At 41.9% G+C, this 27,022-nt stretch overlaps 2 protein-coding genes across 3 annotated transcripts; one reads left to right on the top strand and one right to left on the bottom strand.

Annotated features, from left to right (window-relative positions):
- The first annotated feature begins 847 nt into the window (after nucleotides 1-847).
- On the top strand, nucleotides 848-13,691 carry LOC116710967 (carbohydrate sulfotransferase 8-like). Of its 2 annotated transcripts, none has more exons than XM_032550325.1 (4): nucleotides 848-1,072; nucleotides 4,594-4,768; nucleotides 11,693-11,733; nucleotides 12,512-13,691. In XM_032550325.1, exons 2-4 carry the CDS (start codon nucleotides 4,603-4,605, stop codon nucleotides 13,490-13,492), a joined length of 1,188 nt encoding a protein of 395 aa, XP_032406216.1. In that variant the 5' UTR covers nucleotides 848-1,072; nucleotides 4,594-4,602; the 3' UTR covers nucleotides 13,493-13,691. The 2 variants fall into 2 exon arrangements, with proteins under 2 accessions (XP_032406216.1, XP_032406207.1); XM_032550316.1 differs by having other exon boundaries at nucleotides 4,594-4,797.
- Nucleotides 13,692-15,969: 2,278 nt separating this feature from the next.
- On the bottom strand, nucleotides 15,970-24,753 carry tph2 (tryptophan hydroxylase 2 (tryptophan 5-monooxygenase)). The gene is given in 13 exon segments (XM_032550303.1): nucleotides 15,970-16,172; nucleotides 16,569-16,702; nucleotides 16,930-17,025; nucleotides 17,464-17,590; nucleotides 18,394-18,485; nucleotides 18,487-18,530; nucleotides 20,058-20,112; nucleotides 20,114-20,255; nucleotides 21,294-21,361; nucleotides 21,486-21,586; nucleotides 21,669-21,852; nucleotides 22,203-22,337; nucleotides 24,492-24,753. Coding segments are annotated over 13 exon segments (1,527 nt in total). The 5' UTR covers nucleotides 24,666-24,753; the 3' UTR covers nucleotides 15,970-15,997.
- Between the last annotated feature and the right edge of the window lie 2,269 nt (nucleotides 24,754-27,022).

Here is a 27,022-nt window from a genome sequence, read left to right as displayed (position 1 = left end):
TTGTTTAGCGAGAGTAGGTCAAAGATAAAAGTAGCTCACGCGGTCGTAAAGGTTGCTGAACTTTGACCTAACTCATAACTCCAAAACGTTCTGGTCCTCTGCATTTGGACTGTGTTGATGCTATCTGAAGTGAAGAAAAACGAGTTCTCCTCAGCCACCATGTTGCCAAACCTGTCAAACTGCGTGAGAAAAGTTGCAGCTTCTGTGTGACAACTCAAAGATAAAAAGATATACAGTAAATATACACACCCTCAGAAGCAGCTGCTGCCTCAGGCTGAAGCCAATTTACTGCAATAACGGTCCGTGTTTGCACTTCCGGTTGTTGCTACAAAATAAAAGCAGGAAGTGTCGCTAGCATAAAAGTTTTCTGATTAGTTTGGATCTGAGAGCTGGTTGTGAGTTCAAAATGTATTTATTTGAACTAAAATAAAGTATTGTTGTATTTTTTTTATCTTGTTACTTTATTTTAATCCTGTGGTTCCTGTAGTTTGATCCAGAGATTGTTATTATGATTAATATTATTTCACGGGGTTGCTGTGGTGGCGCAGGGGCAAAGCACAACCGAGGACGGTGGTCGCATGTCTTCCCCCTTTCTCATTACCCTGTTTCCTGTCGAACTACTTTCAAATAAAGGCCACTAGAGCCAATATAACCTTTAAAAAAATAAATGATTTCATGTCTGGAATTGAATCGGATCGTGGACCAGTGAAGGAACCTGAAAATCATTACAAGTTCTGAGAAGTTCTGGATCATCTGGAGATTTAACTGTTTCAGGTCTGCAGCGGATTTATGGTTGACTTTTATTGCGAAGGGACCGGTAGTAAACTTCCGGTCAGTGTCTTCTTCTCCTCTGTAGCTTGATGTTCGGTTTGATCCTCCGTGGAAATCCAGTTGCGGTCCGGAACTTCGGGCGTTATCGATCCTTTTCCAGAGGACTTTCAACGAACCGACACCGGTTCTTGGTTCTGTTCGGTTCTGTCAGGGTTATTTTTCATCATCATTGACCCAGAGCGGAGCACCCGGCGCACAGGGTCCATGCCGGACCCGAACTTGGAGCCGATCCGGGATTCAGGTGAGTGTCAGGTCTTACCTGTTACTACCGAGGTTCGGTTCTTATCTGGATCAACTAGAACAGGATCCAGCTGATTTTCCTGAAGCAGATTGTTTTGGACCTGACTGAGATGCGCCAGTTAAACCAGAACAGCACCGCTTCATCCGCAGCAAATTAATTTATTGGAAAATAAATCGGTTTGATTTTGATTATAAGACAAATAAAAAAATTAGAAATTTTGAAACTCAGAAAATTTCCAGAAATATTCGTGTTTCCTTTTCTTAAGATTTTACACCTTTGAACTCAGAAATTTTAAGTTTTTCTAGAATAATTTCTGAGATTAATCTCAGAATTTCTGAGTTGTTTGGCGGAAATTTACACCTCCTTTTTCTACCTATGATGATTTGGATAAAATAGAAAAGTTAAATAGAAAATCTTAAACTGAAAAATCCGACCTCATTATCAACTAGAACAGAAATTGAAACTCGCATATTATACTGAATCATCACGCCTTGTGATACATTCCAAACTCTTATTTATTGTAATTTTAATGTTTATGGTTTACAGATAGTATAAATGCAAAATTCTGTCTCAGAAAATGAGAATATTTTAGAAAAATAATATTATTGGACACTTAAAGGCACCTGGGTCATCCATCTGCGCCCTTATAAGCAGCCACAGAAAGTCATTGCTGAAAAAGTTGATTAGTTCTGTTTCCAAGCATATTCACAGAAAGTCTAGTGGAAGGAAGAAATGTTCTAAGGTGCGGTAGCAACAGAGGGAACCTGTTTTGAGTTTCAAAAGTTGAAAAGTTTTGACTTTTCAAACTCTGCAATTTCTGTAATTTTTCTATAGAGTTTCTGAGATCTTGGCAAAAATTTGATCTTCCTTTTTTTAATGGTCTCCAGTGGTCCTAAAATGTTGTTGTACGAGGAGAAGCGGAGAGGAGCAGAATCCATGTTGGGTGCCATGTGGTCTCCTGGTTCTGGTCCTCTGGGTTTTCTAAAGTCAACACAACCGTCCACCAGGACATTTTAAGGAGCCTCATGCTTCTTCTTATATATTGTTTTTGTTAGATAATTTGTCAGTTTGATTTCAAACTGATGAATGTCTCCAGGTTCCTATCTGGAGAAGTTTTTCCTATCCTGTTTCAGAGGAATAAACTCCTGCAGGAATCCTCAGAGGGATCATCTCTCCCCAGCTGACTTCCTGTTTGTCTCAGTGAAACACGATCCGACCTGTTGCTGGGGTCTTTCATCGGACCGGCGGCGTCATGGTGACCTGCAGACTGTAAACATGTTGACGCAGGGCTGAGACCTGCAGAGACTCGGGCCCAGAGTCCGAGTCCTGCAATGATTCAGCTATTTTTTTTACCGCAGCTTTCTAACTTCCAGAAGCCCAGATCGGTTCTGTCTCACTTCCAGAGACCTTTTTTGGCTGAAAGGTTTACTTTTCAGAAATCTTTTCGATCGACTAATGATTATTTGATTAGTGGCCTTTTTTTTTAATACTTATACTTAGTTTTCTCTTAATGGTAGACAGTCTTAAGAGCCTATAATGTTCAAAACAAAACTGCATAAAGTGTGTTTTCACCCCACACCTGGACTCCATTTGGACCTTTTGTGTTCTTGTAACCCCTCCACCATCTTTGTTTCTGTATTAAGGGTTCTGCTTAAGCATGACCAGCGGCGCCCTCTGCTGAATGGAGGTCAAACTACAACACTAAAAGAAGGTGCAAGAGAATGTTATTGGTCAATAGATCAGAACTAATTTTAATCTAATAAATAATTGTTTGCATCCTTAATCCATCTATCACAAACCTGCAAATATGCAGGTAACTGCAATGATTGTGGATGAAGGTTTTGATCTTCTGCAGAAGAATTCGAGAAAAATGGTTGTGGACTATATTCTGGAATAATATGAAAAATGGTTGTGGACTATATTCTGGAATAATACGTAAATCGCCTCTCCTGCTGCAGGAAAGACACTGTGACCAAGAGAGTCAATAAATCCCGGATCAGGTCGGATTTTATGGGATTATTAAAATAAACTCGATCCTGCAGAGCTGCTGTTGTGGGTCAACAGTCAAAAGGCTGTTAATTATTGAATGGAAACACTTCCATTTCCTGCAAGGAAACCTGATGACCTCATAAGCCACTTAAATAGCGAAGAAAACAGAAACTAGGAAAAAGACTCCAAAAATGTAATATTTTTGACATAGAAATGTCCATGTTTTTCTAAAAATAAAATCTAAGACTAGTCTCAAAATTTAGGAGTTTTTTCTCGCAAATTTTTGACTCTTCAAACTCAAAAATGTCCAAGTTTTTTTCTCAAACATTTCTAAGATTAATCTATTTTATTTTTATTATTTTTTGGCGGAAATTTAGTCCTGTTTTTCTGTCTGCAACAGTGCTAATATGCTGTTGTACAAATAGCACAATGCTATCCGCCATTTTATTTTTGCCATTTGTCCAGATGAATAGTATAAATATGCAGCCGTTCGTTCTGCGCTTTCACACGTCCGACTGGAAATGTGTAAACTAGCTGCTTAACCTGAGTCTCAATAAAAATGTAACAATTTCACAGAACATTGTTTTAAACTCATCAAATTGTTAACACTGACATATTTCTCCATCATCCGTGACTCTGCTCTATTATCAGATTTTTGTGACCATTGTTGCTCCAGAGATAAAACGTTCAGATTTCCGAGTCAGGAATCCTCGAGCAGATTAAGGCGGTTAACAGCTGCAGGTTGCAGAAGCGATCTGATTTCACCTCCTCTGTTTCTGTGTTTGCGGATAAAAATAACCTGAAGCACGCTGATCTATAAATATGTCCCAGCTGGGCTCCACTCCAAGCTGACGGAGCCACAGGCAGGCGGGAGGAGGCCAGAGGATCTATCCGACAAAACGCTGGAAACATCCTCAGAGAGTTTGGGAGCAGTTTCTGGGATACACTGCAAAATACAACATTTTTTGGTGTAGTTTCTAATGGAAATATCTTGAAATAAGACAAAACTAACTTACAAGTAAATTTTAAGCAAGGTAGGAGCTTGTTTTACGTAAATAGTTTCTTCATATTGATGAAAAGTTTCACTGGCTCATTATTTAACTTAAAACATTTGAAAGATGTATTATATTTGATTGTTAACCGGAGAATACAGACTCTTAAAAAGGGCATTTATTGAAAGAATAACTCAATCAGAGCAGTAAGTAAGCAAAAACTGTAAAAATAAAATACAGTATCTATACATTTTGCATTTAAGATAATAAAGAAAACGCACACTAACTATTGCTGTTATTGAATTTTAGGTATAGGTATTTATTTTCTAATTTAAAAAAGAAATTGAATTATTTCTTTATTTGCATCTTTTGATGTATTTATAATATTGTATGAAAATGTTTAAGAAGTTAAATAAAAAATCTGCAAGATGTGTCATTTATTTATATACGCGAATAATCATTAGAATAATTGATTAATGGATGACTAAAATAGTCGCTAACTGCAGCTGTGGTGACCCAGGTGTGACCTCCTGTCCTCAGGTTCTGTGGATGATCCGGAACCAGCCTGTGGGACTGCAGGGCTCTGTGAGGAGGATGAAACTCCTCCGCTCGCTGCCTCGCCTCTGTTGGAGTCTGCTTCTCCTGGGAGTCGGGTCGCTGCTGCTTCTGGTCGTCCTGCAACATCTCACCGACTCCGTGCAGCAACAGAACCCAGGTTGGCTTTGCCGGGTCGGCTGGTCTGGGGTCAGTCTGAGTGAGGCTGTGAATCTGAAACTCCTTGTTTGTTAAAAGATACATTTCCTGCTCCTTCCTCTGTCTGCTCATCATCTTTATCTAATAAATGTAGCTGGAAAGTCTAATTTATTAACCAGAGTCTAATTTTTAGGACTAAAACAATTAATCAGATTAATCATGATTATTGGAATAATCATCATCAACTAATTTAGTAATAAAATAATCTTTAACTTACAGACTCAATTGCTGAAAGAACAACATTGTTAAGCAGGAATTGGGGCAAAAATATGCAAAACATATTTTGCATTTAAGATTAAAATAATCTTTGTCTTCCCAGAACTCTTGAAGTAGCATCATATTAGCTTCACCTTGTTCACTATCCTGTAAAAATCGCCTATTAAACACCTTTTGCTATATTAATTAATAAAATAATCAATAGATAAGTCCTCAACTTTATTGATAAGTTAAGCAGGAAGCTCTGAGTTTTTCACATGTTGAAGTGTGAAGTATTTTTTAGTTACAGGCTTTGCTACAAATTATCACTGAAGGAATGCTCTTATTGCATTTTAGGCAATAAATGTTTATCTTCTCATTTAAAGAATTAGTTTATGTGCATCTTTTAATGTATTTCTAATATTGTGCAAAAAGGCTGAAATAAAAATGATTTTTAAATATCAGATTAATCTTCAGAAAAATTGATTAATTAGAATAACTGATAGATTAATCGATAAATAAAATAATTGTTACTTGCAGCCATACTTTGGGCAGTTTTGCCCAGAACCTCTTAAGCTCCGTTGAGTTCCAGATTTCTCCAGAGACATCAGATGGGATTTAAATCTGGGAGTCTATGTGCAGAAATACCCCAGGCTGGGATTCGAACCCAGAACCTTCTTTCTGCCCCCATATAAACAATTCTGGCAGCTATGTAGCTGCAGAGCACTCACATGTGATAATTAAGCACTTCTGAATTTTAAAAGCAGAGATTTAACGACTTAAAGGAAGGATGATAGTCCAAGGTAATCTAGAAACTGCAGCAGAGGTTTATGAGCTCTTTAAGTGGGCCGGGTGGAGCTCAGAGTTTGTACCTGTAATTAAGCTCCAGCTTCACCTGAGTCCCACTCATTAAGTCCCTCTGTGGAGTTGGGCTGCGTCCATGACAACAGCGATCATGGTGAAAGTAAACAAGGTGTTTCTGCTGCATGTGTTACAGTCTGCAGCTACGATAAACCTTAGAAGATGGCGGATATTAGTCTAAAACTGCAGCTCCGGATGCATGACTGTGATTGGTCGGCTGCTGTTTCACCTGTGTGATTTAAACTGGAACTGATGGGGTCAAGAAATCTGCCTGCCTGGTTTACAGAGAGCAGAAAGTCTGGACTGGTTTTTAAAACCAACCAACATGTTAACGTCCTGGACCTGATTCTAACTCCTTTACTTCCTGGAACAGTCACACTGCAAAAACACTAAATCTCACCAAAACAGTGATTTTGGTTTAGTTTCTGCTGCAAATATCTTAGTACATTTGAAATAAGACAAAACTCAACTTGTCAGCAAGAAACTGGAGCTTGCAAATTATGGTAAAAAAAAATATTTGCACGAGAAACTACCAAAAATACTCGGCTGAGTGGAGACAAAGCTTGGGGCCAGACGATATTTCAGGATGGAGTTAAGTCTTCTGGAAGATTTCTGATCTATTTCTGTTTCTTGCCCCGTTTTCTGCACCCACCCTGTCCCTGTGGACTCCCTCCCTGCGCTCTGTGTCTCTTATGATTTATTAAACAAAAAAAAACAAACTACAGCAGCTCCGTCCAAACTCTCCGATGTGTTAACGTTGGTGTTTACAGAAATATGAGGTGTGAGACTGATGAGGCGGATTGACCACGTGATCGTTGTTGTTAATTGGATCAATGGAGGGGAAAATGAAGGCTGTCGGGTCCTCTGGGATGAAATAACAGCAAGCCGTCACTTCCTGGTTTGCTTTCGCAGAGTCACATGAAGGTTCCTCTCATGTTCCTGCAGCACGAGGGTCATGACCTCATCACAGAGTGAAACTGAGACATGTGGAGCTGAAATATATCAACAGAATGCGGTGGCCGACAGGTGCAAACAGAGCAGCAAAAATTAAACGAGCTGCAAACACTAGAAAAACACAAACAACGGAAAAGCGATGCAAACAAAAAAAATGCTGAAACAACAGAAAATAGAAGCAAAACCTTCAATCAACAAAACACCAAATGCTGCAACTTCAAATAAAATGCAGCAAACACAAAAACTCTGCAATCACAGAAATAACAGCAAAAACAACTGCAAACTCACTCCAGACCACTAGGGGGAGTCGAAGAAAGTAGCAAAATATGTGGAATATATTATGTAAAGCAGAACGTGCAACAGAGGACTAATACATGTGCATCAGAATATGTGCAACAGAGTACAGGGCTGCTATATGTGCATCAGAACATGTGCAACAGAGTGCAGGGCTGCTATATGTGCATCAGAACATGTGTATCTGTTAGAAACGTGGGAAAAAAACATGCAGATGAAACATTTGAAGCAGGAATGTTTTCTTTGCATTTTCTGTTCCAGATGTTGCCCCTCCATGTTCCATCTGCACATGTCCAATAGAATATGTGTAGCTGAAACATGTGGAGCTCATACAAATAAACACAACTAAAGTAGAACATGTGCAGCAGAGTATAAGGACTAAAATGTGGATAGAGCATGTGAAGAAGAAACATGTGCAGCAGGAGCAAGTGCAAAAAAACATGTGCTATGGAATATATCTAGCAGATCATGTGAACCCAGCACATGTGAAGCAGGACCTTTACAATAGAACACAAATAGCAGAAAATATCAAATACACAATGTAGAGCAGAACATGTGCAGATGGAAGAAAGAATATGTTTAACAGAACATGTGAACCCGGCACATTTGAATGTCAACTTCGAGGTTGATATTCAATCTCGAAGTTTAATGTGCACATTTGAAGCAGATAATATGTGCAGTTGGAACATGCGGAGCTGGTACAAATTAGTACAAAATGTGAAGAAATTGTTAATTGGAACATGTGCAGCGGAAAATGTAGAACAGAAATTGTGACGCTGTTACAAATTAATCTAACATGTGGAGCAGAACATGTGCAAATTAATATTTATTAGGATAGCTTCCAGCGAAGTGGTTACTAATCTTCCTAACTGAAAGAAAAATAAAACATTTCAACATTAACATATAGTAATTCCATCCATCCATCCATCTTCTTCCGCTTATCCGAGGTCGGGTCGCGGGGGTAGCAGCTTCAGAAGGGAGGCCCAGACTTCCCTCTCCCCAGCCACTTCTTCTAGCTCCTCCGGGGGAATCCCAAGGCGTTCCCAGGCCAGCCGAGAGACATAGTCCCTCCAGCGTGTCCTGGGTCTTCCCCGGGGCCTCCTCCCGGTGGGACGTGCCCGGAACACCTCACCAGGGAGGCGTCCAGGAGGCATCCTGACCAGATGCCCGAGCCACCTCAACTGGCTCCTCTCGATGTGAAGGAGCAGCGGCTCTACTCTGAGTCCCTCCCGGATGACTGAGCTTCTCACCCTATCTCTAAGGGAGAGCCCAGCCACCCTACGGAGAAAACCCATTTCGGCCGCTTGTATCCGCGATCTCGTTCTTTCGGTCATGACCCAAAGCTCATGACCATAGATGAGGGTGGGAACGTAGATCGACCGGTAAATCGAGAGCTTCGCTTTTTGGCTCAGCTCTCTCTTCACCACGACGGACCGGTACAGCGCCCGCTTGACAGCAGACGCTGCGCCAATCCGCCTGTCGATCTCCCGCTCCCTTCTTCCCCCATTCGTGAACAAGATCCCGAGATACTTAAACTCCTCCACTTGGGGCAGGACACCCCCCCTGACCCGGAGAAGGCACTCTACCCTTTTCCGGCTCAAGACCATGGCCTCGGATTTGGAGGCACTGATCCCCATCCCGGCCGCTTCACACTCGGCTGCGAACCGCTCCAGCGAGAGCTGCAGATCACGATCTGATGAAGCCAAAAGGACCACATCGTCTGCGAAAAGCAGAGATGAGATCCTAAGGCCACCAAATCGGATCCCCTCAACACCTTGGCTGCGCCTAGAAATTCTGTCCATGAAAGTGATGAACAGAATCGGTGACAAAGGGCAGCCCTGGCGGAGTCCAACTCTCACCGGAAACGAGCCCGACTTACTGCCGGCAATGCGGACCAGACTCTGACACCGGTCATACAGGGACCTGACAGCCCGTATCAAAGGGCCCGGTACCCCATACTCCCGGAGAACCCCCCACAAGGCTCCCCGAGGGACACGGTCGAACGCCTTCTCCAAGTCCACAAAACACATGTAGACTGGTTGGGCGAACTCCCATGCACCCTCCAGGACCCTGCCGAGGGTGTAGAGCTGGTCCAGCGTTCCACGACCAGGACGAAAACCACACTGCTCTTCCTGAATCCGAGGTTCGACTATCCGACGGACCCTCCTCTCCAGGACCCCTGAATAGACCTTGCCAGGGAGGCTTAAGAGTGTGACCCCTCTATAATTGGAGCACACCCTCCGGTCCCCCTTTTTAAACAGGGGGACCACCACCCCAGTCTGCCAATCCAGGGGAACTGCCCCCGATGTCCATGCGACATTGCAGAGTCGCGTCAACCAACACAACCCTACAACATCCAGAGCCTTAAGGAACTCCGGGCGGATCTCATCCACCCCCGGGGCCCTGCCACCGAGGAGCTTTTTAACCACCTCGGCGACCTCGCCCCCAGAGATTGGAGAGCCCAACCCAGAGTCCCCAGGCTCCGCTTCCTCAGTGGAAGGCATGTTGGTGGGATTGAGGAGGTCTTCGAAGTACTCTGCCCACCGGCCCACAACGTCCCGAGTAGAGGTCAGCAGCACACCATCCCCACTATAAACAGTGTTGGTGCTGCACCGCTTCCCCCCCCTGAGACGCCGGATGGTGGACCAGAATCGCCTCGAAGCCGTACGGAAGTCTTTCTCCATGGCCTCTCCAAACTCCTCCCACGCCCGAGTTTTTGCCTCAGCAACCGCCCGAGCCGCATGCCGCTTCGCCCGCCGGTACCCATCAGCTGCTTCCGGAGTCCCACAGGCCAAAAAGGCCCGATAGGACTCCTTCTTCAGCCTGACGGCATCCCTCACCGAAGGTGTCCACCAGCGGGTTCGAGGGTTGCCGCCGCGACAGGCACCGACAACCTTGCGGCCACAGCTCCGATCGGCCGCCTCGACAATGGAGGCACGGAACACGGTCCACTCAGACTCCATGTCCCCCACCTCTCCCGGGACGTGTTCGAAGTTTTGCCGGAGATGGGAGTTAAAGCTCCGTCTCACAGGGGATTCCGCCAGACGTTCCCAGCAGACCCTCACAACACGTTTGGGCCTGCCAGGTCTGACCGGCTTTCGCCCCCACCACCGGAGCCAACTCACCACCAGGTAGTGGTCAGTGGACAGCTCCGCACCTCTCTTCACCCGAGTGTCCAAGACATACGGCCGCAGATCCGATGAGACGATGACAAAGTCGATCATCGAACTGCGGCCTAGGGTGTCCTGGTGCCAAGTGCACATATGGACACCCTTATGCTTGAACATGGTGTTCGTTATGGACAATCCATGGCGAGCACAGAAGTCCAGCAACAGAACACCGCTCGAGTTCAGGTCGGGCGGGCCGTTCCTCCCAACCACGCCCCTCCAGGTCTCACTGTCATTGCCCACGTGAGCGTTGAAGTCCCCCAGCAGAACAAGGGAGTCCCCAGGAGGAGCACTCTCCAGTACCCCCTCTAAGGACTCCAAAAAGGGTGGGTAATCTGAACTGTCGTTCGGCCCGTAAGCACAAACGACAGTCAGAACCCGTCCCCCCACCCGTAGGCGGAGGGATGCTACCCTCTCGTTCACCGGGGTAAACCCCAACGTACAGGCGCCGAGATGGGGAGCAACAAGTATGCCCACTCCTGCCCGACGCCTCTCACCTTGGGCAACTCCAGAGTGGAAGTATGTCCAGCCCCTCTCAAGGAGACTGGTTCCAGAACCAGAGCCGTGCGTCGAGGTGAGACCGACTATTTCTAGCCGGAACCTCTCGACCTCACGCACTAGCTCCGGCTCCTTCCCCACCAGAGAGGTGACATTCCACGTCCCAAGAGCCAGTTTCTGCAACCGAGGATCGGACCGCCAGGGTCCCCTCCATATAGTAATTAATAACATAATTAACACATAATATCACAAAATTAGCCAGATGTCACATTTTACAAATTACACACATAAACTGAGATTTAAATATAATTTTTAAAAAAGATTTCAATGCTCTTTTAAAATAAAATGTGCTTTTTAAACCTTACTATTCCTTTCCTGAATATGTAGACAAGTAACAAGTTTATTTTTTTACAGTTAATTTTGTCTCATAACAAAATCTAGTAAATTATTCAGGTCTCCCTGTTTATATACGAGTAAATTATTCAGCAACATGACATTTAATGGGCCACAAAGCATGTAGAATAGAACATGTGAAGCGAAATATGTGGAACAGAAAATCTGCAGCTGTAACATAAGGATGTGTTGTTGGTCCAGTTCTGTTATGAATATGGTTCCTGTGGATGGTTCAGGTTTTATTCCGCCTTCTTCATCCCCTCCATCCATGTTTTATTTATGGTCGCCTCATGAATATTTGAAAATCTGCCAGTGTGACTGGAAAGTATCATGAGAGAGCTTTTAGAGGATGTGCGTTGTCACATCACTGAGGCAGCAGAACCTCTGCAGTTTCATCTTTATTTAACCAGAACGGCTCACTGACACCAAACCAGAACCAGAACCAGACAGAGGCTCCGTCACGCAGACATGAAGAGCAACAGTTAAAACTCAGACATGTTCAACTCTCTGTTCTGCTGTTTCAGGTGTTCCTGTCCTGGAAGCTCCTTCATGGCCAGAACGGAAGGTAAGCATGGCGCCACAGCACCACCTGCTGGACACATGCAGCATTACAGCAGCATTTTGTATTTTGCTGATAAATAAACTGATAAATGGTTCTATCTTTATGTTTCTGGGGGAATGTTGACATTTTTGTGAATTCGTACGGCAGGATGCTGAATATCTGTGCAACCTAAATATGTATGTATGGAGTATTAGGGGCATAAAAAACTTAAGAAAAATAAATAAGATTGAAAATAAAGTAGCATTACGAGAATAAAGTCAAAATAATATGAGACTAGAAGTCGTAGTATCATTACAATTTTATTAATATTAAAATTATATGATGACTTTAAACTCGTATAATTTCAACTTTATTTTCGTACGACTTTATTCTCACATTACTTCATTCTCATAATGACTTTATTATCTACTATTTCGACTATTTTCATCAAATCTGACGCCACTCCATTTTTATTTACATTTCATCCTGAAGGAAGTTGCGCTGTGTCTTCTTCGTAGATTTTTGTGTTGTTTCCTTCAGTGGTTCTTGGTGCAGCGCCACCACAGGCGAGGAGGGGAACGTTTTTTTAAGGGAGTTTAGTTCATTTGACAGTGAAGTGTGGAAAATGAAGCGTAGTAGCCGAAAATGTAGCAAATGTTTTAATTTTAGTCCCAAATCGAACCGAGTCTACAGGACTATCAGGTCTGAAAAGTCCCTCAAGTTCCTGCTGCAGGTCCTGCTCTGGTTCAGAAGTTCTAGTCTCTGCTCTTTACTCTGGTTCTGGTTCTGTTCTGTGTTTCAGGTTCCGTCCTGGCAAACTGAAGACATCCCAGCAGGACTTTCCCCCGGCTTCCCGCCTGTCCTCCATCTTTGTTCTGACCCGTTGCTGGGCAAGAAGCAGCCCGTCACTAAGCGCCACAGGAAGCTGCTGCTGAAGAGCGCCCCCTTTGGAGGTTCTCCGGAGCAGCAGTCTCGGCGGCGCCAGCTGAACCACGTCTGCTCCGGGTACCAGCCGGTCCGCCGGAGGCGGCAGGTCAGGCTGCAGCAGGTGTCCCGGCTTTACGTGGAGGACCGGTTCCGGCTGCTGTACTGTGAGGTACCGAAAGCCGGCTGCTCCAACTGGAAAAGGGTCCTGATGGTTCTGGCAGGCAGAGCCCGGTCCACTCAGGATATTTCTCACGATGCAGCTCATTACAGCAACCAGCTGCGGCGGCTGGACAGCTACGATCGGGCCGGTATCGCCGAGAGACTGCGAACCTACACCAAGGTTCTGTTCGTCAGGGAGCCCTTCGAGCGGCTCGTCGCGGCCTTCCGGGACAAGTTTGAAAGTCCGAACTCCTACTATCATCCCGTGTTCGGACGGGCCATCATTTCCAGGTACCGGGCCAACGCTACAAAGTCGGCTCTGAATACTGGCGCCGGCGTCACGTTCAGGGAGTTCGTTCAGTACCTGCTGGACGCGCAGCGACCCGTTGGGATGGACATCCACTGGGAGCGGGTCGGCCAGCTCTGCAGCCCGTGTCTGATCCCCTACGACTTCATTGGGAAGGTCGAGAGCCTGCAGGAGGACGCCGACTTCCTGCTGCGCGGCATCGGCGCTCCGCAAAACCTCACCTTCCCGGACTTCAAGGACAGGAACCCGCGGGCGAATCGGACCTCGTCCAGAATCATGCAGGATTATTTCTCCCAGCTGAACCGCACGGAGAGGCAGAAGGTGTTTGAGTTTTATTACAGGGACTACCTGATGTTCAGCTACCCCAAACCGTTCCCTGACCTGCACTGACTTACACCTTAAAGGAACAGTATCATGTAAAATTGACTTTTTTTTAAAGGTTTGCATCATGTTATAATGTTATTTCCTCATCAAAATCAAACCTGGCAACCATTCAGCTGTGCAAAACACCTGGGTGGACCTAGCCCCGCCTTCAAGGGCGAAGCTCCTCCTTAGAGCAGCAGTTTCTACACTGAAAGCTTCCAACTTTTAAAAAAATGTATTCACTAGATGTAATCAAATTAAAATCTTCAAGCTGAATTTTACATCTGTTTAACATAAGATATTAAATATATTTACTTGAATAAACTTAATTTGATTACTTGTAAAAAAAAAATTCTTAAGTTGGATCACCTGTTTTCTTTTTTCAATGTAAGCTTCCAAGCTCTTGCCCTCCACTGCGGCTCCCTTCACTCGGCTCCTTCAGACTAGCCAGCAGCAATTAGCAAACACCTGGTGAAACTGTGCATGAGCTGAGCTCATTGAATGAGCAACTTATCACTGCAATCCAGATAAAAATGTATTAAATGTTGTCAAAGGGTTAATATATAATTTTTTATAATAATTGAAGGTAACATAGTTGATATGCTATAAAATGGCACCATGTGCCTGGAAAAAACCTAATACTGCCCCTTTAATGGACGGTCTGAACTGAGATTTATTCTGAGTCCAGAACCAGACAATCCCTGGACTTCCACTGAGGTTTTCTGCCATTGGTAGGAGAATTCGATCAGATAGCTGGATTACGGTAAAGGTTGATAATCAGATCAATGGATCGATCGGGTCCTTCAGGAACATTCATATGTCTGGACCTGCCGATCCGACGCCACGTTCTGCCCGTTCAGACTAATTTAGACGTGAAGCTGATCACATCGGATTCCTCTCAGAAACTTACAAGTTAAATATTTAGCACCTAAACTACTAACTATTGGGAGTTTACCAATATTTAGTGGGTAAACTAAATATTTAACTACTAAATATTTAGTATATTTGTAATTTTAGTTAAATATTTAGATAAAATGACAATTACGATGGTAAAGAGACAAAAAGCTGAATATACTTTATGTCATGCTTGTAATATCCCCCAGAGTTAAACACAAACACTGTAAGGAGTGAATTTCAGGCTCCGGATCTTAAATGAGTCTTTGTTTACGTTTTTACTACCAGCTTTAACACTGCCGTCACAACAACATGCGTTTTTCACAGCAATAAACCTGAGTCTGTTTTTAAAATGTCCAGTTTGTGTTTTTATCCTGAAACGGTTCTGCTCCGTCTCCCACACAGCCGTCATGAAACCAATGGTTCAGTCTCTGATCGAGTCCGCATTTCTCCAAGCTTTCCTGGTTTAAGAGTTAGAGAATATAGAGCATGCACACAGAAAATAAACTGATCCAGAAATACTCTTTATGTTAGACAGAAGTAAGAAGTTAATTCTTATAATTTTATTAAATTTTTTTCCTAATACTCCCATCGTCTGAAAGAAAAGCCTACACACTTAGTTGCAGGAAAAGTTCAGCCGATTGTGTAGGAAAGAAAGTCCTGATGTGTTTCCTAGAAACCAGAACTGATCCACAGTAGTCGGAGCGTTGAGGATTTATGAGGTATGCTTCCAAACTTATTGATCTCTTTACTGATTATCGGTTAAAGAAAGACCAACTTCCTGGGGATTCGTCACTTTATTCTGACAGCTTGGACTCAGTTACAGGAGACATTTGACATGAGCAGAGCGAACATTAACTGGATGAAATCAGACACTTGAAGCAGCTTGATAATCTGAGAGACTGAAGTCAGAACCAATTGATTGGACCGGTCAGAGCTCCTGCACTGCAAAAACACAAAATTTTACTAAATATTTTTATCAAGTGTCAAGTGGAACAATATCTTGGTGCATTTGAAATAAGACAAAATGAACTTAGAAGTAACTTTTAAGGAAGATAAATAAACTTGTTTTGAAACTAGATCCACTGGCGGACTATTTCACTTATAACATGGAAAAATGTCTCGTCATATAGTGAATATGTGACAATATTAAGGAATTATTTATGTAATACAGATAGGGGATGCACTGATTGCAGTTTTCTGGCATATCGCCGATTACCGATATTTAAAAATCCTGACCTTCCAATTCCACGTTTGGCCGATAATGATTTTTGTCTGAAATGTTGCTAAATGTAGCAAGACGTCGTTGAATTGGCAACAGTGGGTTGACTATTATTAACTGCAGACATGACCTGATGGGCCGGTCTGCCAGTCAAACCTCTCACTGCAGAGCAGAAGAGGACAGCGGCTGATTTTTAGATCTTTGCTGAGGTTGACAAGATCACTGATCCTACCAAAATTAAGGAAATCTGGGCTAATTTATCAGTGCACCATAAATACAAGCTTCTACATCTTGTGAAAAGTAACTTATAAGTTCATTTTGCCTTATTTCAAGTGAACCAAGATATTTGAACTAGAAACCAGATAAAAAATACTTGGTAATAATTTAGTTTTTTTGCAGTGGGATTTGCTTCGGCCTTAGATTCCCAGGTAGGTGTTCATCTTGCCGAGGGCGTCGCAGACCGTGGTGAGGTCGCTGCGCAGGTCCTGCACCACGTTCTCGATGCTGCGGGTGTCTTTTAGCAGATCCACGCTCTGCGTGTACGGGTTGTAGTACACGGAGAACGGCCTCTTTATGGATTTGGCGAATTCTCTGCAGGATAAAAAAAAAAAAAAACGCACACAGATAGGGAATATTATCGCTCTTAAAACTAGAATGTTTAGTTATGTCTCATAGCGTACACTGCAAAAACATAAAATATTACCAAGTACTTTTTGTCTAGTTTTTAGTGCAAATGTTCACTTGAAATAAGATAAAACTAACTTATAAGTAACTTTTCAGTGAGATATAGGAGCTTATTTTTTGTTAATAATGCCTTAATATTGATTCAAAAAAATAGTGATCATTCCACTGGCAGATTATTTCACTTATAACAAAACATTTTTCTCATGTTAAGATTTTATGTTTTTTTCAGTGTTATTTCATGCTCAACTCCTCTAGCGTTTTCATCGGTGTGTTTTCTACTTGTTTGTGTGTTTTGTTGTTCACCTCATCTTCTCCTTGGCTTCCTCGAAGCTCTCAGAGACAAAATAAACATCCTGGAAGGTGGTGATTAGACACTCCTGGTTGCAGGTCGTCTTTGGGTCAAACATCTTCACACAGGCTTTATCAGACAGAGCATGCTGGGAAAAAACAGACTGATCAATTATCTTACCATTAATAAGTTCCTATTTATTTAATATAAAAGAAAAGATCCAAGAACAAAACCCAGAGGAACTCCACAAATTATGAAATGGATTCAGTTTCCTGCAGCACAAAGTCACAGTCCTAAACCTGTTTACAATGTGTGTGTGTGTGTGTGTGTGTGTGTGTGTGTGTGTGTGTGTAGGTGTGTGTGTGTGTGCCCCACCCTGAGCTCTCCGATGGATGACAGTAATCCCGCTCCATAAGCTCTGAGCTGACCGTCCTGTTTGCAGAGTCCAAACTCGATGGTGAAGAAATAACACTGAAACAGAAACAGCAGCAGTCAGTCAGTCAGTGTTTTGGAGAGCAGCGCCACCCTCAGGTCACTCAGTGTAACTGCAGTTAGTCAGTGGTGACCTATGCTGAGCCTACTGAGTCACATGACGGCACACAGCCAATCAGGGCAAAGTGTACAGGTACGATGTGAAGGTGTTCACCCAGATGTTTTTGACTGGATTTATATGAAGGGTCAGAACTAAAGAAATAAACTGAAACTGAACCATCGTCATCATCAAACGGTTGATCAGAAATTAACTGTGTGAGCAAATACACAAAGAAGCTTTATAGAAAGTTTCACCTCAGGTAAGTCGCCCAAATGTCCATAAGACATTACCTAAAGTAATCCTGAGGTTTTCTTTAGTTTACGTTAAATAGTCTTCATGGGGCGGGTGGGTCTACCAGCCCACCGGACCCCACTCACCGTGGCCAGTTTCTGGACGTCCTCATCCGTCGCTCCCAGAGAGGCCAGGCCGATCTCCTGGGAGAACTGGGCGAACTTTGGGTCGGCCAGCAGGGGAACGTGACCCAGCAGCTCATGACACGTGTCTCTGAGAACACAAACAGCTGGTCGTCACCGTTTGGACCAGCAGATGTTCTGGAGAACCAGATGTTCTAGGCTGCCTCTAAATATAATTATGATTATTCAAAATTAAATAATCTGAATTTTTATTCACGTTGAAACTCAGGGATTTCATTGGATTGGTTTGAAATTAGGTTGATTAAAGTGAAACCAGTTCAGGGGTTTAAGTGTTGCTAGGCCAGGTCAGACAATAAATTATTGCGATACACAATAATATTGTTGATTTGAGACCAGTTTCAAATAATACAATGTAATGGCAATGAAAATGCAAGAACGCATTCTCTAAGATCTAACATTAAATACAAATGAACATTTTAAATATCCTAAAATAAATAAACAAAACAACATGAAACAAATAAAATGAATTATAAAGTTTCTATAAACAAAATTGTCCTTCAATAAAAGGGCTAGTTGAGACCAGAGAACCAAACTGAAGATTTTCATCATCCAGTTTTTGGTAGAAAGAAAATCATGCAAATGGAAATGATTGAGCTCATTTTAATTTGTTATGAGATTTATTGATTACTGCGACAGTCCTAAATGTTGATTTTTTAAACCAATGAAGTTATTCTCTCTGGGCCTGCAAAGACTTGATCCTGACATTGAACCAGTTTTACAGAAACAACTAGAAACCGTTTGGTAGGAAAAACCACAACAAGAAACTGGGCATGTGAAATCTATGAAGGAGATAGATTAATGAAAAATCAGAGAAATGATGTGACTGTGAGTTAGATGAGATTACAGAGCAGCAGATTACAGGTTTGGACTCACGGTTCTGGTGTGTAGAGGGGGTCGGTGCTGTGGCGAATGTACTGAGTGCAGTTAAACACTCTGTAGGCCAAACCAGCCAGGAAGTCTCTGGGTAGAAAGGTAACCGGCCACAGGTCGCACCGTGAAGCCAGAACGCTCTGAAACACACAGGAAGTGATGTCACTGCACCTCCTGATGATGGAACAACAATATTCTTCTGTCTCATTTGCTTAAAACTTTACGTTATGATAAACTTCACAAACTCATCACTGAAGTTATGCTGCTGACTTTTTGAACTCTTTTTTTTCTCCTACTTCTCTCCTTTCATGCATTATCAGCAGTTTCTGCCACATGGGTGTTAAAGTTTTATAACAATATTTTGCAGTACCATCATGGCAATAATAAGTGACTAGAATCACTATTATTACATCTTTTTTGGGTAACTGTATGACTATGTGTGTCATAGCAATAAAATCCATACAAACAGAAATAATGTTCTTGAAAAATAGACCATTTAATACGCTTCTTTAAGACACCAGTAACATAAAGAAGACAACAAAGGTAGCTCTCAGAACGAGAGCAGTTCCTCTGGGTACGACATTTGACAATTTTCTTTTCAACCCTTCCGCGACTGAGAAGCAAACTTTCCCACCTGGAGAAGTTTTATTAAAAGAGCTTGTCACATTAAAAGATCTTGCGGCAAACGAGACCGAAACCTTTTTTGAGGCTGGAGGAATTATCATGAAGGACACAGAAAATGTGTTTTCTCACCAAAATAACGTCAACATATGGGAACCATTGTTGTTAATATTTTTTGGTTTGTGCTTATTTTTCATTCCCTGGCTTATTATTTACTTTGGTGGTTTCTTCATGTATTTATTTTTTACATATTCCGTCGGTGGAGTTGCTTATTTGTGGGATCATCAAACCAAACACTGAGAGCTTAGTTTTAAATTTAATTTCAACTGGTAAAAAGTATTTGTCAGTTGTAATTCAATTTCCTGTTTCAGTTTAAATTCAAAAATACTTGAATCACAAAGAAAACTAAATGTTGTAGCTCATCAAGACTTTTCAAAGAGCCATTGAAGATGGCGATGGGCGTCGACAGGAAAGATCATCTCCTCTGTCCTTCACACTGCGCGCAGCACCAAATCCTAAGTAATGTGGTGAAGAACTTTAACGATCTGAGAGTGAATGAGGAATACCTCGAGGCTGCAGCACGTCAATACGCATCAACACAACAAATCGAATATGGCATTTAAAAAACAAGCACTTGACGGAGTTCGGCTACATCGAGGCTCACTGCAGGAAAAACAGAACATCTGGAGCGATCAGGTAGCAGGTAAAACGGAGCGCAACTACCGACGATCACCCGGATTAGCAGCACGATAAGAAAGCTAAACAAATAACCCGATAAATAATTTAAGTCACTGAGCTGGCGGAGTAAGATTTTAGTTCTGTAGCTGCTGTATTTTGCCTGCAAGTATTTTGCATGTGTTATGTCTAAATTGGGTGAATATGTTGCCTGATAATTTTTCCATTTCACATAGTAACATTTATACCTCAAGCAAAAAATTAACAGCCAATCCAGATGATCGGCCCTCATGGGTGATCGGAATCAGCAGCAAAAAACCTGATCGGAGCATCGCTAATAAAAACAGCTACTGTACACACAGGGGCCCCACCTCTGAGAAAACGGGAGACGTCCTCCAGCTGGGGGATGTTATCCTCCCGGTAGCCAGCAGTGTTTGGTGAGCAGCGGCAGGTTCTTCAGGTACTCTCTGCATGCGTGGGTCGGGTACAGCTTGGTCAGCTCTCGGAACACGACGCCCCACGTCTTCACCTCCTCGGAGGTGTACTCAATCCGAGGGATGGGCTGCCCACTGCCGAAGGACGGTTTAGGGTAAAAACATGTGGGATAGGGATGCAAATTGATCTTATCAATCGACTAACGGTTAATTGATAAGCTGCCACTTTCTCTTGTATGAAGACAATCGACCATCTTTCCATAATATAAAGGGCTAAAATGTTCATAACATGCTGGATTAAAAAAGAAAACATTAAAACCATTGTGAAACTTATGGAACTTGTTTAGTGTTTATATTTCAACACAGAACCTGCATAAAATGTGTTTTGCACCCCACACCGAACTCTGAACTATTTCTCTTTCCCGTTCTGGTTTGTCGCCGCCATCTTTGCTTTTGTATCGCCAACAACTCCGCTTAAAGATGACCAGTGGCGCCCTCTGCTGTATGGCGGCCAAACTGCAACAGTTAAAAATGTCTAAACAGACGTTATTGGTTTTTCTACGTTTGTTCTTTGGCGCTTGGCACAAAAATTGGAGGTGTAAGACGGAGTATTAGGACCATTATGGGTGGAAAAAAAATTAGAAATAAATTCCCACCGAAAAACTCAGAAATTTTGAGATTCATCTTAGATATTTTCTAGGAAAAAGCTTGGAAATTTCTGAGGTCGAAAATTCTAAAATTTGGTTTAAAAAAAAAAAAAGTTTCAAATTTAACTTTTGAAGCTGAGAAACTCCTAAGTTTTTTCTGCAAAGTTTCTGAGAGTAATCTCAAAATTTGTGAGTTTTTTGGCAGGAATTTCCTCCTTCCTTTTCTTCTATCAACAATTGCCCTAATACGCCGTCATCAATTTAATAAACTATTAATTGACAATTAATCATAAGTTGATTAATTGTTTGCATCCCTAAGGTGGGAGTTAAGGTTCTATCCAAAACTGGTCTTTAACGTGCGTTGATACAGATACATTATGCTTTATTTTTATTTCCTAAACAGAAAAAATGTGCCAGATTTGCAGAAAAAATACGTGAATATTGCTGATAAAGTCCACCTGGATCAATGGAAAGACATATAAAGAAATCAGGACTGAGGAAATCAGACCTACAAATTGTCACTCACAATTTGTAGTTCATGGCCACCTCCACAAAGTACTTCCTGCGCTGACGATAAACGTTATCCTTAAACCCCTAAACGAAGGCGGAACAGAGACAGGAACTTCCTCAGTTTGGCTTTCTGCATGAGCACCTGACTCATCAGAAAGCCATTAAATGATGCTTTAGATACACGAGCGTCACACACTTATAAACTCACAGGATGATCTGCATCCAACTCCGACCCGTACATCAACACTCTGTGTGAACACTGATCCAACTCTGAGATTTTCATGGGAAACCAGGGAACGTCCTCTTCATCTGGGAAAACACCAAAATTAACTTAACACTTTCAAACATTTTCCAACCCATGAATGTCTTGTAGTCCGTGTTGTATCCCTACCTGCCTCAGCTGACCAAACATGTGCAGGCGTGTTGAAGGAGATGATGTTGACGTGATCTTTGAGGTGCTGCAGAAGCTCGTTAAACTCTTTCTTGCTGCATTTGCAGTCGGCAAAGATCTCCACCTCGTTAGGAACCCGCTTCGACATCCGGGACTCGATGTGGTTCAGGTTGACCCGTCTCTCCTAGAAGAAGAGGATGGAGGTTGGATACAAATACTGCCAAGATCTGGATTAACACCATTTTTTGTCTAGTTTCTAGTGCAAATATCTTGGTACTTGAAATAAGACAAAACCAACTTACAGGTAACTGTTCAGCAAAATATAGGAGCTTCTAAGTCAATCATTCCTGAATGTTGATTAAAAAGTACTAGTTCTGCTAGCAGATTACTTCACTTATGGGGATGACATATTTTCCATGTTATGCACTGCAAAGATACAAAATTTTACAAAATATTTTGGTCTAGTTTCCTAAACTTGGTCGTGGACCAAAGCCTTACTGTAGTTTTGGTCCTGAACATGGTTCTGGTTCTGACCTGGAAGAGTCTGAGCGCTTTGACCAGATAGCCGACCTCGTTTTTCAGAGAAAACACCACCGCTGTTTTCCCAGAATCCTCTGCGTTTTCGCCATTGGGCTTCTCGTTGATTGGACAGAAAGATGTCCGTCTGGACTGATGATGGTGATGAAGAACAAAACAAAAACAACAAATTAGATCAGAGGACATTTACTCAGTTACATTAGTTGTTACATTTTTTAACTGTAATGTCAATTAAAGGTTTATTAAATTAAAATTAGTTCAAATCCATTAAGAACGTCCACTTAAACCTTTCTGTTTAAGTGTCGTAGTTTGGCTGCCATCCAACAGAGGGCGCCGTTGGTCATCTTGAAGCAGAGCCGTTGATACAGAAACAGAAACCCAGCCATTAAGACCAAAAAGAAGAAGAAGAAACAAGATGGCGGCGTGACCATACGAGAGCGGGAAAAAGAAATGGTCCAAACAAAGTACCGGTGTTCGATGGAAAATGCACTTTATATGGTTCTGATGTGCAATATAAACACTTGACAAGCTCCTTAAGTTTCATAATATATAGATTTTAATACAGCATATTATGAAAATAGTTAGTCCTTTATTTTATGGAGAGATGGTCGACCCTCTTCAACCAAGAGAATACTCAAGTTTTAAGAAAATGGCCGCTTATTAGTTAATCGATAAGATCAATCAGGATGAAATGAAACAGAAGAACATCTCAAAATAGCTCAAAACCTGATTGGCTTCTGCTGGTTTTTCCCTACACTAGACAAACTGATGAACCCTGGAGGTTCCGACCTGGAGTGAAATAACCGGAACCTGCTGCTCTTATCTGACGCGACTGTTCAAACAGACGAGCTGCAGCTGTTGTTTCCTGAATTAAACATGGAGATGCTGACAGACACAGAGGACGACGTGCAAACCATCAGGTGCAGCACGAGATCCACCTTTCTGTTCGTCCTGTTTCAGACACATTCAGGTAAGGAATGATATAACCAATAATCAATCAGGCTGCAGGTTCTGAATGGGAAGCTTAAAGGAATATTTTAAGAACTTCTAGTCAGAAGGAGAACATGAGTCCAGAATCTGAGCCTTACAGTCAGAGCAGAGGGATTACTGAAATACAAAGCTCAGATTCTGCAGACCTGATGAACGCCTGATGAACACTTCTCAGAAGGTCTGACAGAAAATGATAATGTCTGCTTTTCATCTTGGTTTCAAAGAATTTAAACCAGTCATCAACAGGAACTGGATCCCAGATAAATTGGATCCAAGTGGCAGATTAATGATTTTCAGGAATAACACAAGGGGTATGGAGGACTGATCTTGCCAAAATTAGCAATAAATATAGAAATACATGGCTTGAAATGGTAGTTAAAGTGCCAAATATTGCATCCAAAAAATAAAAAATGAAAATTCTCCCAACTTATTTGATTATAGTGACAAATTATTTTCAGTAGTATTATTGTAACATCACTACTATGTAATTTTCAGTTTTATTAGTTTTCCTTTTTATTAATTTTTTTCCCTAATTTTTCATCTTCTATACTTAATATTTTTTATTGCCATTATTTTATTAATCGCATGTGCTTTAAGGTTTTTTTTTTCCACCATGCATTTATTTGTTTGATATTTTCTCGTTGGATTTTCTCCATTTCTGTTTCCTTCTTTATTTCTCAACTACTTATAGTTTTCTGATTTTTTTCCCCATTGTGTTGTCTTTTCTTTTCATATATATATTTATTTCAAAAATTTTGGCAGGAGACATCCTCCATAGTGGTTAACATTCCAACAATGAAGAGCTGAACTTTAGATGAATGGACCATTTCTGGATATATGACTCAATACGGTGAGGATTTTTAAAAATGTTTCTGTTCATTTCCTTCCTAAATATGAAAAAACTAATAAAATCTGATCCATCTCATTTCATCTGCTGTAACCACATTATTGACCCTGCAACTAAGTTCAGAGTTTCTTCTCCAATCTGATTGTCCCACCAAAATTTACCTAAATTACTTTTTATAAAAGAAAATTAAAAAAAATATTTGTAGAATAAATGTAAATAAAATATATAAAAAAAATTCCCTGACTTTTCTGTCCATTAAGCAGTTTTGAAAAAGTAACAATAACTTTGAAGCAGCTAATAGAGACAAACAGGAGGGTTTTCCTCCTTCCAGGTGAAGAATCCCGACCCAGACTGAAGTTCTGCACTGACAAAACTGAGCTGTACCACCTGAAAACAGATCCAGAGAGGAGAGAGGGATGAAGAGGAGGAGGAGGAGTCCAGGCTCTCACCATCTGTCCCCCGGTGTGCCTCTGCTGATGGTGGTGGTTGTGCTGGTCGAACATGGCCGAGTCCAGAGACATCCCCCTCCTGGACCAGTACTTGCTGGAGAACATCATCATGGCGGGCTGCATGCGCGGTATCGGCTCCGGCCCGCCGTCCTTCATCACATGGGCCGAAGCCATGGGGAACCAGTGGGTGTACGAGTACCAGGGCTCCAGCCTGCCGTCCGGATGATGCAGCTGCTGCTGATGCTGAGGACCAGAACCGCCTCGCTTTCACCTAAATACTCCCATAGGAGGGGGGAAGAGAGAGAGAAGCTCCGCCCACTGATGGAGGGGGCGTGTCCATAGCATGGATGGACCCAAACTGCTGCAGAAGGCAGAGAAGATCTCATGGGAGGAGAAAAGTTAGAATGTGAGTACAAAATACCTGGAGGGGCGGTGCTTCAGAATATCTGAATCAAGAATACAAACAATGCATAGTTCCCACAAGTCTGAACCGGATGTGATCTGTGTTATCGTAGAAGGCAAGACCCATGGATTCGAGACCAACGAAATGAAAAAAGAATGGACACCTTAACCAATGTGCGAAAGAAAAATACATAAACAAAATGGCTGCTGTCGGAATTGACCCAAAAGAGACGAAAAAGGAAAACGTGTCAGATGAAGTGGAGAAGCTGCTTTTGATCTCAATCTACATAGATATAGTTCACTAGCTGGTGAACATGAAGAGTGAATACATCATGGAGGAGTTTCAAGGACGCATAAATCAATGTTTAATGGATTTGTAAAGGAACTCTTCACATGAATAACAAGGTTCTGGTGACTGGCAGATAAACACGTAGGCTACGTCCCTCTTAGCTTGTAGATAAAAGCTACATTAGCTAAGCTAATTTTGCTAGTTTGGCAGCAAGTACTACAGTAAATATCACTGATATTTATCTTAGTATTACAGAGAGGTACTCAAATTGTAATAGAGTAATGGTTGCAATGCATATTTACACTAATGTCAAAAAAACACATTTCGCAATGGCTGTTTCCATTAACTAAGAATCCAATTAAAATCACACATGAATACATTTGTAAAAAAAAACATCACGCCATCAATTCATCCTACTTCCTGCCGTTGTCCTGTCTTTTCCACCAGTAGTAACATCCGATTATTGATCACATTGCACTTTTGCAAAATACACTAATTTTGATCCAGCTGTTAAAAACACCTGATCCTAGTGCAGAAACTTTCTATCAAAATCCTGAATTACTCTTCGAAATTGGTGTATTTGCTATAAGCTCATTTATTTTAGTAATTTTACAGTCGATTGGAAACGCAGCCTACTGACTTGTTTATATTTCCAGGCTGCATTTTTATCCCCGTTTGTCTGCTTTAATAAACTCTCTATTTTTCTCAGAACTGAAGGCTTTGCTGTTGTCTAAATGTCAAGTCGGACCTCCGTTACAGTGAGGATGAGGAGCGCAGGTGAAGCTCTGACTGACGCTCCGTGTCTTCATGAAGCAGAGAGGAAGCAGCTGATAAGCAGCAGCAGCTATCGGCCGCCTCTTTCCCAATTTCCTGCAGAACAGGAAATGAAAGCCGAGCAGCTTTGTTCTGGTTCTGTGCAGCTTTATGAGCAGATGGCAGGTGATACCGGCGGCCGTCTCCTCCACCTTCAAATGGCTCGTATCAGACCAGGAAGAGGAAGAGACGTCCATCAGCGCCATGAAAGTTGCTCAGCTGACATTTAAAGGAGGCTTCGACAAATGTGACATTTTAGAGTCAACCAGGGCCTGAACGGAAAAAACAGGCCACAACTAGGGATGCAAACACTGTTGATAGACTTAATAACAATTAATATTTTATTATAGCTAATCAACTGTGAAAGTGAACAGGATGTTGAGAATTATTGGATGACACTTCTATGTCTTTAATTTAAAGTATTTTAATACTGGATATATATCGTCTAGTTTAAAAACGACAATATTTAAGACTTTGTTTGATTTGTCAAATGTTTAAAGCACTGCGCTGTAGAGTTAATATCAATTAAAAGTAAAAAAAAAAAAATGCTGTAAAACATGCATGTCAAACAAAATAGCAGCTTTAGATGTGTTGACTTGGGCTGTTGTAAATGAATATTTTAGTAATAGAGTAATCTATTGATTATTCTTACGATTAATCGGGTAATTTGATATAACAAATATAAACTAAAACATTGGTATCTCACATAGCAGTAGAACTATCGCATTTCATCAGACCAAATTTTCATATTTGAGCTTCCCTAACACTTTTCTGTAGTTTAGAACATTAACTCATAGCAATAATAGCTCACTTTCTAAGTTAACCTGAAGAAAAGCTATACAAGAATCTGAAGTTATATTCAAATCAATAATAAAGAGGCAGGCTCACAAATACGCTAATGAAGAAATGTCTATACTCCAGCTTTTGATGTATTCATCTCCAGTCAGTTTAATAGATGAACTCTCGTCTTGCCCAGACATTTAAAGCTTTGTGTTCATGTTAGCGACGGGATTTGACTCCTTCGTTC

This window comes from Xiphophorus hellerii, chromosome 2, assembly GCF_003331165.1.
Source record: "Xiphophorus hellerii strain 12219 chromosome 2, Xiphophorus_hellerii-4.1, whole genome shotgun sequence".
NCBI lineage: Eukaryota > Metazoa > Chordata > Actinopteri > Cyprinodontiformes > Poeciliidae > Xiphophorus > Xiphophorus hellerii.
Note: the sequence above shows the minus strand (reverse complement) of the source record. Positions and strands in the feature narration are given on the sequence as shown.